Genomic DNA, 14,627 nt, shown 5'->3' with positions numbered 1-14,627 from the left:
AAGCTTAAAAATAATCAGTGGGTTTGTTGTTTGGGGCTTTTTTAGAAGCACCATGAAAAAAAAATTTAATTTCTCAGAGCTCTGACTTGAAAACAATAAGTGGTCTTCACAAAAACTTTTGGAGGCAAAGAAAATTTTGCCCCTGGGCTGAGAGCAAGCAGAGGAAGGCGCCTTGAAAAGAAAAACACTTCAGAAGCGGAGAGAGGGGGATAAAGTAGACTATCCTTTAAAAACAGAGCAGATGTCATCTTTAGGGCTAGCGAACCTCACTCACCAGCTTGACCTTGACTCTCCCCTTCCTCATGTTGCAGGCATACAGTAATATCTGCAGGGTATTTAATAATTATAAAATGCTTCACACTTGTTTTGTTAGTTAGGTAGAGGCCTCCTTGCTCCATGATCGGGTGGGGGGGGGCACCGTCTACCCCTAGTGCCCCTGTGTCAATCAACATGTTCTTGGTTCTCTCTGGTCTTTGTTGTAGGGTCAGGGTTGCAGACGGTCCCCTTGGAGTCCTGCTCTGGCTTCCTCTCCCTGCAGTCCCCGCCCTATAATGAAATCCATCCCTGTCCCCATCTGACCAATGCATCTCTTATGGGAGGAAAGGCTTTCGGAACAGCTTCTAATCCAACATGGTGGGAGCAAGTCCTAGCTTACCAGATGGCCCGAATCAATAACTGCCATATGGACCTTATGCTTTAATTTGTGTGTGCTCTCCATAAAAAAATGTAGCTGGAGCAAGTATGAAAGTTACTCTTCGTTTCCTGGATGAGGGTGAAGGGAAAGACCAACTAACCAACCATCACTTTTAAACTGTGGCTGTCACACTATAGCAACCACGTGACTGTAAATCTACTCATACCCAACTCTGCAACAGCGTGGGCGGGGGTAGGTGCTTCAGCTCACGGTGCCTGGAATGTGCCAGGTGTTTGGCCACTGACAGGGCTGGGAAACAGGTGGATCTGAATATGAATACCTTCGAGCCAGACACTATAAAGGCAATGATGTCCACAACAACCTGGAGGTTAAGGATTACTGTTCCCACATTGTTGATGAGGAAAGTGAGGCTCAGGGGTGTCTGTCTGGGTCCAAAGCCCTCACCGTGTTTAGGCTGTGGTTTCCTAGGTGGACTCTCATCTCTTTGAACACATCTGAGTGTTTATGCTGGTGGCTGGGAGTCATGGAGCCGGAAGGTCTCCAAGCATGGACTGGACAGAGGCAGAGCTGCTGTTCCTGGTGTTTGTGGTCCCAACTTCGAATGCTCTGGGAAACAGCACAGGCAGCATGGAAGCCGGGAGCCCATGGACAATGTGGTCCTTGCTTTCCCAGGTGTGACAGGGAGCTCTGCCATTTGGCAACCTCGAACCCACCATAATCCCAGCTTCCTAAGGTCCAAAGGTAGAGTCATTAAATACACAGCCCATCACTGATGGTGAGGATGAAGGGTTAAGAGACATCACACCTTTTGTAACCAAATGAGAAGTGGCTTGCTAACGACACACAGAGGAAAGGAGAGGAAGAAATAGGTTTGCATCAGCCCATCATAATCTGTTTGCACTTCCCATTCTGCGTGCTAAGCCCACCAAATCCTGGTCCTGAGGCGGCCGGTTTCCCCCTCGGCCGCCTTGCTGACCGCAGGGAGCATAAGGCAGGACTGCTTGACCGCTCGTCTGCCCAGGTTCAACCCGGCTGCTGTATGCATAGTGACTGGGAAGAGACAAAGTAGGGAAGAAGGGCCAAGGAAGCACATGGAAGGAGGGGAGAACCGGGCTGCCGGAGGGGACCTGGGAGACGGGCTCTCAGTCTCAGAGGACGGCTGGGAGGAGGGAACAGGGCCAGGGAAGCCCACTCCCTGGCTTCCTGGGTGCTCACGGAGTACTCCATCGTCTGAGGAAAGGCACAGAAGACCTGGACCCATCCAGGGAAGATTAATCAGTTCTCCCAGAAGCCAGCAGGCGGCAGAGGCTGTTTTTTGTGTTGTTTCGGCAAGAAGCAAGTGCAGCATTTGGCTTATTTTGGCGGGTGCTGTGAGCAGGGGGCCACCACTGGCCAGCTCGTTGAGGACGATGACAGTGACTGTGTGTGGCCTCCACTGGGAGATGCTACGGAGGTGGAGGGGAGGAAGCCTGACTGGCCGTGTGAGCGCCTAATGGGAATGTTGAGTGGATTCGAACTTGAACACAGCTGCAATCCACACACACACCCCATGCTGGTCCGCTTAGAAACGCAGCACATCGTATGTGTCTTTAATGTCCAGTTTTACCTTATCTGACCCCTTCATTTCTCAGTCTTGGCAGATAATACCAAGGGACCTTTCTTTCTACCTCAGCAGGGAAAGGACTATGTCTCTGGACTGCTTTTGGGAGGCTGGCGTGGACAGGAGTGTGGCTGCATGTAAGTACAGGTGCGTGTGTACATATCCAGAGACAGGGCTGGTTTTCCCATGGATGCGCGTGGTCACAGGCTTCGAAGGAGCACCCCCGGTCTCTGCCTCCAGTGGCACTGGTCAGAAGGGAGGCACACACACGGGTTACGTGCCCTAGGCCATCAACCTGGCTGCTCAAACCCAGCTTCACTCTGCCCTCCCCTTCTGCTCCACTTCTCCCAGCCTGTAACCCAGTGAGGCTCCTGCAGCGTGGCCTCAAGTGACCATTCGCGGTTCCGAGCCCGGGCCCTTCCCGGCTTCCTGTTTGCTCATACCTGCCCTCTGCAGTTTGGACCCTTTGCTGAAGGAACACCATCTTATTTTATTAAACTGTTTACACACCTTTCACCCTGAGTGCGGCACAGTGAGGGAAAAAACAACAATCCAAACACCACCGAGCTAGGAACCAGGGGACAGACTCTACTGCTGATTCGCTCAAAAGTTTGGGCCCCAAGTGCCTCCTCTATTACATGAGGGGCCTGTATGAGTGGATTTGTTAGGTCCTTTCTGGCTCCCAGATTCTAAGGCTTTCTTCACAAGAGTTTTCGATCTAGCGTCGCCCTGGGAGTGTCTACTTTGTAACGGCATCTTAGTTACCCTCCATCCCTTATGGCCACAGTGCTTTTGTGGCCAGCGCTGTGGATTCGTGTACACTTAAAGTGAGTGCCCCACTTAGAGGGAGAGTACACGTTGTCGATGCTTGGTTCAATAACAGTTCAAATTATTAAGAACAAAGAGTAATAAATAACAACACTTTGGTCCTCCCATATTGTCTTTTTCCCAAAGATTATCAAAGTGCAATTTATGAAAATCCATTTTTAATGAAATACTAAGCACTTTCTATTTCTCCTGACCCAATGGATACGCAAGGTCTCTCTTTTTCTTCTTGTACTTCCCTATTTATAGCTAGCAAATGCTATCATATATTATACATCTCCGGGACTTTCTCAGTGCTTCGTGGTTTCAGAATCACCCTTCATCTGTTTTCTGATCAAATTCTCTGGGATAGATTCTTGGCTTCCAGTCTAGACGCTGCAAAGTAAGGGGTTGTGTGCGTGGAAACGGTGCCAGGAAATTGGTTTTATTTCCTATTCCCTGCCGACTCACTGAATCACTATAGGTAAATCAATAAATCTTAGATACCTTGGTTTCTCCTTCAGGAAAACAGAGTCGATAACAGGCTTGTAGATAGATACTATAAAGTCTGCCAGCCCTCCCTGCTGGCTCCAATGCCCGTACAACACCCGGGACAGATGTCAGAGTGGAAGCGACGTCACAAGTAACAAATGGGTCTTTGTTGCATCGGGAGAGTTACAGTCCTGAAAGCCACCGGCTCCCAAGTCGAACCTCGAGGCCAAACATTTTCAAGCCATAACCTCGCAGTGAGATGTCCATAAAGCGGAGGAAACGCGATGGCCCATCAGCGTGAGGCTCCCCCAGACAGGCACGGATCAAATGTGACGATCGGATGAGAACATCTGCTTTCAAAGCTGGATGTCACAGATGGTATACGTTTTTGTCAATTTTGAAAGAAAAATGCTAATATGGTTGCCTTACCACCCAAAGGAAAACCAGAAGTATATTCAAGGTGACGGCAGCTTTCTTAAGAGGTGGAAATAGGAAAAACAAAAATCTATATATTCTATAGATATAAAAGCTACATCGAACATAAAGATTTCTTCAAATGTATCCCTGTAAACCAAGTTCGAAAAGCAATTCAGGGCACAAAGTGGTTTGGATCATCCATTTGGTGCTTCACTGAATTCTGAACATAATCCAACACTTTCCAATTGATTCTTGAGACCTTTGGTGTATTTTCTGTGGGACAGAATCTGAAACCAGCGGCACCTCGTGGGTTTTCTGATTTGCACCTCTGGGGGAGGGGGGCACCTGCCAATTAGATTGGCTGCTAGCCAACATCCCGGTGTTATTATTATCTATACTGTGCCCCACTCCTGCAAAACCAGAACAAGAAAACCAACACGGTTTGACCGTGCCTGTGAGCCAGGCACGGGCTGTGATACCGGTGAAATAAAGGAAATTATCTGCATGGAAATACCTAGCCCGAAAGCATCACTGCGCAGTGACTTCGGCTCCACTGAGAACAGTGAGCATTTCAGCGGCCTACCCGAGGCCTCTGGGCAGGGGCACTTTCTGCCAGGCCTCAGTCCCTTTCTTATATGCCATTAGTGCCATCGATACCCAGCTGCCCAGGACAGTGGAGACGCTGCACGTCCACCAAAGCCTCTGAGCAAAGCAGGCTCACGGTGCCACCGGCGGTTCAACTCCCCCGGGAGCAGGCCTTGCTGGAAGGTGCAGACTGGCTACGGGCTCTGCCTCCCATTTAAGCAGGGCGTCGGCATCCAGTCTGCACACGCCTGTCTCCTCGTTACCTATGGTGGGACCTACAGTTTATTTCCACTTGGCTGTAAATATCTGAACGCAGCCAGCTCGAGGGACTGCAAAGAAAGCAGGGAATCGTTCAAAGCCGGCACAGTGCTGGGGCGCTGAGGTAGACAGTGTGCAGAGATGTTCTTCCACGTCCGCCCTTAAAAAAAACTTCCCTCCACTAATAAATGTTTCACTACACCCAGAGTCCTCCTTTTCACTTTGCTTGGCGCACACGCCGCAGCAGGAGAGGACAAAGCGGGCGGAGGAGAGAGGAGGCAGGAACGAAGGGCAGAAACTGGGGAAACCAGGAGCAGCACCTCTAAAAATCCATCTCAGAACCAGTTGCATCCTCACTGCAGAACCCAAGGTCTTCACTCCCCACCCCCTGCTCCTGCAAGTTCTCTAAAACCAGCCATCAGCTCTACACGTGAAAACAAATTGTTGATCAATGTATGCCGTCCTGTTTAATTACTTTGTTGCACCAAACAGGGAAGGGGTGGTGTGCGTATGTGGGGGCAGGCTGCTGTACTTGAGGAAAATGATGTGAAGATAATGGACATTTGCCCCCGTTTCGTAAATCATGGTCCTGACATTTCTCTCTTAAAACCCCTCCTTAAAGACTATAAAAAAAATTTTAAGCTGCTTTCCTTCTACTGAATGTGGGAACTTAGCCAGACACGGAGTCAGAAGGGATGTGAATGAAGGTAAGGATGGGGGGAGGGCAAAGGAAGTTCTCTAACCACCAAATGCTCATTTATGGCCATGATGCCCTCCTGTCTCCTCCTCCTTTACTTGAGGGCTGTTTTTGTCATCAAGCAGTTTTGCTGATGTGAAGGAGGAGACAGAGAAGCAGGAGCGTGTCACGGGGTGCAGGGCGGGGGATGGCCGTGGGTTTCTTTCTGGGGTGGGGGTGGGGGATGTGTGCATCCCCATCTGTGTGTGCCTGGTGGGGCCGTTAGATTTACTGCGGGATTATGTTACCCCCACGGAGACGCTGAGCCCTGGAACACAGCCTACTAACAGGATTAGGGTTTCAGGATTCGAGACAGGAGAGCATCAGGAGGAGAAGAGGGCCGCCCAGGGACTGGGCTGCAGGAGATGGGGTGGGGGAGTGCAGCATCGGGGCAGTGAAGGGCTGCAGGGACCGGCCAGCATCCTCCTGTAAAGGTGGAGGGAGAAACAGACGTTCTAACAGGGTGGGAAGGGCCCTCCACGTTGAAAACCCCCTAGAACAGACATGGCCACACTTTTTACTTGCAGGTGTGTGGAAGAGAGAGCAAAGGGTCCAGGGAGTGAGGCTCCTGAGCCCGTCCGCTGCCTAGGTTCCTCTTCCGGGGGAATCTCGGCAAATGGGAGGAGACCGGTGGGAGCCAAGAACCTGGCTATCTCCCAGAGAAGGCGGCTCCCGTGCTCATCCAGAGACTCGGGTTAGGGAAGAGCATGTTTTCCCAGCCCAAGCGGAAGCATGGCACCCTCCACATCCTTGCCTGTTGGCTCTGTCCCGCGGGCCCCGCACAGCAGTGGCCTGGGAGGCATGGGGAATTTCGCATCAAGGCCAAAAGCGCCAGGGAGGCTGGGCTCAGCTCCTGGAGACAATTCAGCACCCACGGGAGTTGGGTGAAGCCAGCCATGGGAGCCTGATAGAGAAAAGGTTCCAAGCTTATGTATAATGAAATTTTCCCTGGAGCTTCCTAAGTGGAGAGGCTAAAGGTCTGAGCTCATCCCATTGCAAATGGATAAGGGACAAACTTAATTACCTAGGGCCCTGGATTCTTCTCGATTAAAACCAAGGGGGGCAGACACACTGGGGGACTTGAATTTGGAAAGGGCATCAGCCCTCTTCTGAACACGCAAAACCCTGGTGAGATGATACAATCGTACCCATGACTTCTGAAGGCTGACGCCCATTACTAGCCGACGGTGTGAGTCATTGTCCTAATCTTATATACAATAAACACAATTACAACAATAAGAAGGATAAAGGGAAGCCAGTCATCCACCAGGAGGCTTAAAAAAAAAAGTATTTTTTGAAAACTCAAAGTTATTAATTGGAGGACTTGACGGCACTCCTAAGAAAAGAATGAGGCTAGGCGGGGTCATGTTTATCTCGGGAAGTTCAAGTGCAGGCCCATCAGATGCAGGGAGAGGTCTGGATGACTTATCAGGTCCCTTCCAGGCCTCTGATTTTAAAAGAGGCAGATAAATGTCCCATGGGGCCTTGTTACTTTTAAAATTGATAACTTGTTTCTCTCAAGAAGAGCTTTGTGGGTCTAATACATTAATTATATGGGCAGAGCGCCTTCCATCCACAGATCCCAAGGTGCTTTGCCAGCAGCCACTGCAGCACCGCTCAGTGTGGGCAGACAGAAACACTGAGGCACAGAGCAGTCGAGAGAAATGTCCAAGGTCACACAGCGAGCCATCCAAAAATAGATGCCACGTGGTCTGAACGGTGAGCCAACTGATTTGGGGGGTTTGGCTGTCCAACACCACCCTCTCTCTCTTTCTCAGTCTCGGATCGTTTCGCAGACGTTTTAAAATTCTCGACGGCTTTCAAAATGATTTAGTTTAATTTAGAAAATAAATATAGATGGAGGATTTTTGAAGTGGGGTGTTTGTTTGTTTTCCAGGGATGTGGCCAAATCAAACGCAAAGCAACTTCTTTCAACTCTACATCCTCAGGATTCTAGGACGGAGCCCAGACTCGGAAATGCGGAGCCGGGCCCCCTAAGTCACGCTGCCCAGGCAGGACTGCCTTCGGACCTCCCCGGCACAGAAGCTCTCCGGGAGAACGCACACCAGTCGACCTCTAGACCGAACACCCAGACAGCCAATTTCCCTCTGGATGCAAGACGATAAGCAAGGTGCGGAGCAGACTGTTGAGAACACCTGCCTAGAAATCAAAGCCTGGTGACCAGGTGCCTTCTGCAAGAATCCCACGGTTCCCCATGTCCCTGGGGCAAGTGACATGTCTCTGAACTTCAGTTCCACAGTCTGAAACCTTGTTACATTCGGAAGGGAGCGAGTCAGAGCCTGGGGGTTCTCTGAGCCCCTGGGGGGGTCATCATTACGGCATTTCTGCCACTCATTATGAGGTGATTCTAAAACTCTTGGGCCCAAAGCTTTCCCCATCCGAGTTCTCTCCTTCCCATCCTCAACGTGGTCATCAGGATATATGTAGCACCCCCTGGGTGTTCTCTTTTAGCTAAAATGTTTTCTTAATCCATCAGAATAGCTCCGCAGCACTGTGACTAAGAGACAGGTAACCAGAGCTGTGTCAACAAGGGAGATGCCCACATTTACCAAGGAAGGGAGGACTGAAGACAAGGGCTTTTGCTTAGACACATAAGGGCAATGGCCTCTGTCCCATCCTGACACCAGTCTTGGCCTCATTCGTTCCAATGGACTCACAGAACCAGCCTCTCAGAGGTGAGTGGGAACTTGGCCAAGGGCCCCTGCCTTCCAGCATACCCTCTGTCTACACCCCTCTCCCTGGGTTTATGTGTACATAATTGTGTCTGTAATTATAGACACATCCACGAACCTTCCACTATTGGATTTACAACACTCTGTCATTGTTTGGGGTGTTATTAATACAGCCGGGGAAACCAAAAGCAGTCTTTTTCTGCTTGTGGTTTCTAAGGGAAACTATGTGGAGCAATTTGTGTAGTCTAAGGGCACTCATGGGCTGGCTATGGGCTGCATCGGAGGGTGAGCTCTCTGCCCTGTGGTTATGCTATAAGTAAGCATAAGGAGGACCCGCCCTACAGGAAAATCATAGGCTCCATGTCGGTGGCATGTGGGACTGGGTAAGGCTGTGGGAAGGTGCTGTGCGTATGGCCTGCATAACTGTGCCACGTTTGCCAGGAGGTTGTCTGCAAGACCACGGCAACAGTGCAATGCCTTCTTCCCAGGCAGCCTCACCACTACCTGCTGGATGGAAGGGGATGAAGAAGAGGCTGCCCCCAGGCTGGGGAAGGCTGGAAAGAGTCCCTGAGTTTCCCTTGCTTCCTTCCCCGGTAGGCCCTGTCCTCGCCTGAGCCCAGCCAGGGTCCACATTATAAATAATGTTTTGCAAGGAAATAGCATGACCATTCCCCATCACCCTGAGCACTCATTAATCTTGTTTTTCTCCAATTTCCCCAATTCCCTGGTCTTTGGTATACTGCACAGTGTTGGCAGTGACCAGCGGATAAAATCAAGTTCCCACATTTCTGCCCCAAACATCACCGTCCGCTCTTCATACCCTGAAGAGCGAGCCCTCCCCCTGTACACGGAGCAGGGCCGGCTGCTGCCTCGGCTCGGCTGCGCTTTGCTCACAGGCCCTGCTATCTGAATTCTGCTTTCAAGCCCACTACTTAGCACCAGTTAGCTTGGCACGGCGCCCACCATCCAGCGGCTACAAAGAAAGGCTCAGCGGTAGCGCCGGCATAGACAGAGCCTCTCCCTCCACTGCCCCCAAGTCCCCTCCTCACCCCACCTCCCCTTCATGGCATCAAATCAAACTGCAGCAGACTTGACAAATCTATTTGGCACGGTTCACTCAGCTGTTTCAACCCGACAGGCCGGAGAGCCACGCGGAGGCTCATGAGCGTATGGAATCTGCGCATTAAACACAGACGTCCTGGAGGTAGAGCCGCTAATGAAGGAGCAGCGCTCACCCGGAGATCACTCTTGGAGGGGACCAAGCTCGCTCCACCACCCAGCATGGGGCGAGGCAGTGTGGGGGAGGGGGCAATGCCCAGTTGGCAGGCTTTGCATTCTCCTACTTCCTTGTAGGTACCCAGAGGATGAATTTCTAATGGAGAGAGACAGGGCTACTCCTCAGTGTCAGCCCCTTACTGTGGGCAGGACTGATTCACTAAATAACCAGACAACAACGATAAAACTAAAACAAAATCACCTCTTGGCTACTGGGGGGGGATTTAGGCAAGGTAGGCAAGGGGGAGAAGGGAAGCAGGGGGGAGACAGAGAGAGAGAGAGAGAGAGAGAGAGAGAGAGAGAGAATGATGTATCCAACATGAAAAAGTTGAGAAGAATGATTCTAAAGGAGCCCAGAAAGCAAAATTCAATTCTCAGGAATATCTTCCCTGCAGAACGAATACCAAGGATAAAGCCAGGGAGGACAGAGTTCTATCAAAATGTGCAGTGCTAAGGTATTTCCAAAAGCAGATTTCCTACAAATGGTGTTTTAAATAGCATCCGGGTCCATCTGCGTGCTTTTAAAATCAGCTTATGCTACAGTATCCCCCTGGCCAGCGCTGCTTAGTCATTGAGCCTGGACCGCGAGGCTGTCAGGTGAACCTCCTCCTCCCCCAGGACCCACACCTACCCAGCTGCTGCCCTCACCTACCTGGCTAAGCTTCTGGGTCCCACCAGTTTCTTAGTAAAGAGGGTGGGTCGAGAAAGAAGGCATGAAAACGGGGGGTGGGATCAAGACTCAGTCCACAGTGCTCCCAGCCCCGAGTGCCGACCCTGCTTTGCCATTTTCAAGTGATATTTGACAGCTCTTTCAGAAACTAACAAGGTCAGGGAGAAACTGGACCTGGCCCCACACGTCAGGGCGAAGAAGTCTTTCTTTATGTGTGAAATGGGGAATTCCTGTGAGTGTGTTGATGCCGAGTAATATCTAGAAGCCACGCTTTTCCGATGAGTAGTGCCATGTTACTATGGCAATTTTAATGTAAAAAAATCCACTCCTCGAAAAACGCACGTTTTCTGAATGAAACATGCCACCAAGGTTACAGCTCGGGCCTGTCTGGGCCCAAGGCTGCCAGCTGCGCCGATGGGAGGCTTGGGTCAGTGACGAGCTGAGGAGATTGGAAAGGACCTTTGGCTTCTCTAGGTCTGGCCACATGCGTCTCGTTTGGATCATTCACAACCCTACAGAGCAGGGGCCTGGCGGAGGCTCCGCACTAAAGGGGAGACACCCTTCCCCTCTGTTCCCAGTTCTCTTCAGAGAAGGATGAGCCCTCTCCTTCCAGACCTGAGAGCCAGCCAGCGATGACCAGAGTTCTCCCCCTGCCAGGTGGGACCACTGACCGTTTCCAATAAGCCCCCACCCCACTAGCCCACAGTCCCACCGCCAGCACCAGCTGCAGGCCTGTTTGCGCCCGAATGCCATGTGTCTTAAGAAATCTGAGTGCCTGACGTTCGCCCATTCGTACAACAAAAGCCCCGCATCACCCACCCGGACACACCTCTGGGAGCTACAGACACCGAGGGCACCAGCCGAGAGCGCTCAGGGCCTCGCTGCCAAGCACGACGGCCCGTTCAGATGCCACCCCGACCAACTGAAGTTCTTGTTATTTATTGTCCCTTTTCTTCTTTGGGGCATTGTGATTCCCTCTCAGGATCTGTGCCCTTTTGATGCCAGACCTCAGTAACTCCTCGACTGCCGTCGCGTGTGGTTTTGTGATTGTTCGCCCAGCATGTGCCAGGGACTCAGGCTGTAAATGCTCAATGAGTCCTGTGTGGGGAGGCTCGGAAGGGGAACACATTTTCCCCTTCATTTGCAGTCAGAGAGCACTCTGCAAGCTCCCTCTCTGCTCTGCAAGGCGCGACAGCAGCCGGGCTGTCGGAGAAACGGGATTTTCCAATCGCTTTAGCATAAGGAAGAGTATTTTCTGGGCCAGCGTCTCCCATGCCTCCATCAATTATTTGAGCCTTGCTGAACGGGGCGTCCTTCCCCATGTGGCGCTGACCTGAAGCTCCTCTCGTCCCACCCTGCTGCCCTCCGCTTGCCTCTGAGGTGGGGGAAGGGGTTTACCTTGTGGTTTTTGCCATGCCTGTACACCATCCAGTCTTCACCATTAGTGCTGACTTCCAGCTTGTAGGACTTGACATAATAGCCATTCTGCGTTTCCCTGGAAATCGCTCCCTGTGTTGCAATGGCCGTGAGCATGGTTAGAAAGCGTAGGTCCACCTGAGGAAGACAGGTGGAGAAGTAAGGGGCTGTGACTCCCGACCCAGGCAGCACTTTGCTTGTTCTTCAAAGGACACAATCATAATACTTAGCACACAACCTATGTCTGCGATTCACTCAGATGTATGGGTGATTAAGGACTAATTTGCAATTCTACTGGACAATTAAACTCAACTTATTTGACACTAAACTGGACACCTTGAGATTGTAATGACTATTTTTCTTTTTATTTTCCTTTTTGCAGATCTGAATGGAGAGTATTAAGTTTATCTTAAAGGAATCATTGAGCACCTAGAAGTATGACCCCCTTTATACCAAACAGCAGCCTGCCTTGGATAGTGAAAGCCGATTCTGTTTTAAAGGAACAATGGCAATATCCAATCCACTCTACTCCACTCCAGTTCAATTCAATCCAATTCACTTATTGATGCCCTAGTTGCAAAAGTCTCAGCTCAGGTCCATCTCCCCTCCCCTCAGTCCCTCACTCCATTGTGTATTTAGTGGCTCAGGTCAGTAAGGGGTCAAAGGGCATGCAGAGTCTGCCCAAGCAATTAGGCTTATGCACTAAGTCCTGACCTTTTGCTGGATGAGGAGGATGGCCAACACGTTGAGGCACCTCCCCTCCCACAACACCAAACCCATTTGTAAATTGCTGATGTCATTTCTTTGCCGGCCACAGTGTTTCTTAATGATAACCTCTGTGTGATTAAAATTTAGCCAGCACTCGCCTGGCTGGTGTGGCTCAGTGGACTGAGTGCCATGCCATGCACTGAAAGGTTCTGGTTTGATTCCTGGTCAGGGCACATGCCCAGGTTGCAGACTTGATCCCCAGTAGGGGGTGTGCAGGAGGCAGATGATAGATGTTTCTTTCTCACATCTATGTTTCTATCTCTCCCCCTTCCTCTCTCTCTCTAAAAAAAAAATCAATAAAAACGTATTTTAAAAAAATGTAGCCAGCACACACTGGTAAAATTCGATTCAGCAGCATTTATTGGCTAGTTAATATGTTCAAAAGAAGTGCCCAGTGCTGTGCAGATAAACAGGTGGATGCAGTAATAGAAAGTATGTGATTGAAGACCAACACTAAAGGTATAATCAATGAGATGCCCACTATAAGGGAGAACTTCTGGAAGCTTTGTAGGATGAGGAGGATTTTTGAAGAGGTGGAGGAGAGACAGTGACAAATGGCCTTAGGGTTGTGCAGTGAGAACCCCCCTGAAAGTTTCCATGTGGTATTTCTCCCCTTCCCACTGTGTGCTCTGCAATGTCCTTCTTGGAGCCGAGGTCACCGTGTCGCATCAGAGCTAAGACAGGTTGTCAGTGAGTCACAAGGCTGTCTTCTGTGTGTCATAAGTCACAGCTCTTGCATGGACCGAGCAGCTTGCTCTTCCCTGGGGAGGAGAATTGGCCCAGTCTGTCATGCAAGGGAGGGTTACTCAACATGACTGCAAGTCTTATTCAGAAGGAAAGCGAACAATAGTCTGCAGAGTGCTGCAGAGCATCTGGGCGACTAGAGTTTCACTCCGGTAGTGACATTTCCCAGTGTGTTCTTCTGATAGCTATGTGCAAAACCTGCCTGGCAGGGCTCCCTACAAACAGCAAAGATCATGAGAAGCTGCCATGCTTAGCTAGCAACTCAACAAGCCTGCTCTTAGGAAGACACCTGCCACCCCCTACCCATCAAATTTCTGATGCTTCCCTATGCCAAGAATGAGGATGATCTGGAACTGTTCATAGACTGTTCCTTGGATGTCTTAGTGACAGGGTAGATAGCATCTTAGACGAACAACTTCTCCCAGGCCTGGGAATCTTCACAAGAGCAGGGGCAGTGTCATCATTTTATGCCAGCACTCAGCACAGTGCCTGTGGGCACATGCATCTGTTTGGGTAGATGAATAAATGGTGTTCTCAAGTATGCTGTGTCATTTTCTTAGTGTCCAATGTCCACTCTAGCCGAGGAGCCACCCCCTCGCCCACCAATCCACACACACCCTGCATACCCTCTGATATAGGAGTAAGTACCTGGAGATACTCCTTGTTGGAATCCAAGTTGGGTGTCCAGCCATTGTCATCACCATGGAGCCGGCTCTGCTGAGGTCTCCACCTCCCATCAGAGTAGGTAGATGAGGCACTGATCTGTTCATTAGCAATCCTGCCAGACTCCATTCCCAGAGGGACATTGCACTGAAAGTCTGGGGACGAAGATGGTCAAGTGCACAGTTAGGTATCTCAACCTCGTACCGTGAGACTCTCCGAACACTCCTTCCTTCTAGGGGCACGTCCTTGCAGGCACTGCCTCATCCTAAAGACCTACTATACACTCACATTTGAAAAGCAACTACACCAAGTCATAGAGCTTGACAACCCTCTGGGTCTCAGAGAAACAAAACTGGACCTAAAAGAAATCAGGCTGTGGATAAATAAGAATCATCTTACAAATTAAAAATAGTCTCAAGCACTAGAACTGTCAGTGCTGCGGGCTCCGGATGCTCACAGACACCAGATGCACTGGTATTGAAATACAAGTACATGTGTGATAGACTGCGGCAATCCGGGTGGGCCGATCCATTGTGGGAAGGCTGCTTTATTGATAAACACCCAGAAGGCACTTTTTGCTTCTTTCTTTCTTTTACTCCAGTGTCTCATGAGCTCTAGCGCAGAAGACAGGCATTACAAAGGGATAAATACCTGTCTTTGGAGACCTCTCTTTAAGCATATGCATGTCACTCTGCATTCCCCTGAACCACCTGTCTGGGCAAATGGACCCAGAAGCCCCTTACTCTGACCCTGTGTCATCAATGTAATTGCTGTCGTTCCCATGGACACTGTGAACACTGGTCAATATCCGTGTGTGCATGTGTCTGGTAAGGACCAGCAATCTCTTCAGG

At 50.4% G+C, this 14,627-nt stretch overlaps 1 protein-coding gene across 3 annotated transcripts in view; it reads right to left on the bottom strand.

The window, feature by feature from the left end:
* Positions 1–14,627, bottom strand: part of NRP2 (neuropilin 2) — a 109,024-nt gene that overhangs the window by 52,427 nt on the left and 41,970 nt on the right. For all 3 annotated transcript variants that reach the window (XM_036254302.1, XM_036254304.1, XM_036254303.1), the window contains exons 6-7: positions 13,762–13,931; positions 11,584–11,739 (exon numbers count right to left, since the gene is read on the bottom strand). In XM_036254302.1, coding sequence (XP_036110195.1) covers positions 11,584–11,739; positions 13,762–13,931 — 326 coding nt within the window. The remainder of the gene's footprint in view (positions 1–11,583; positions 11,740–13,761; positions 13,932–14,627) is intronic.

This window comes from Molossus molossus, unplaced genomic scaffold (genome assembly GCF_014108415.1).
Source record: "Molossus molossus isolate mMolMol1 unplaced genomic scaffold, mMolMol1.p scaffold_m16_p_11, whole genome shotgun sequence".
In the NCBI taxonomy this organism is placed as follows: domain Eukaryota; kingdom Metazoa; phylum Chordata; class Mammalia; order Chiroptera; family Molossidae; genus Molossus; species Molossus molossus.
The sequence above is the reverse complement of the archived record's forward strand: the minus strand, read 5'-3'. Positions and strand labels throughout refer to the sequence as shown.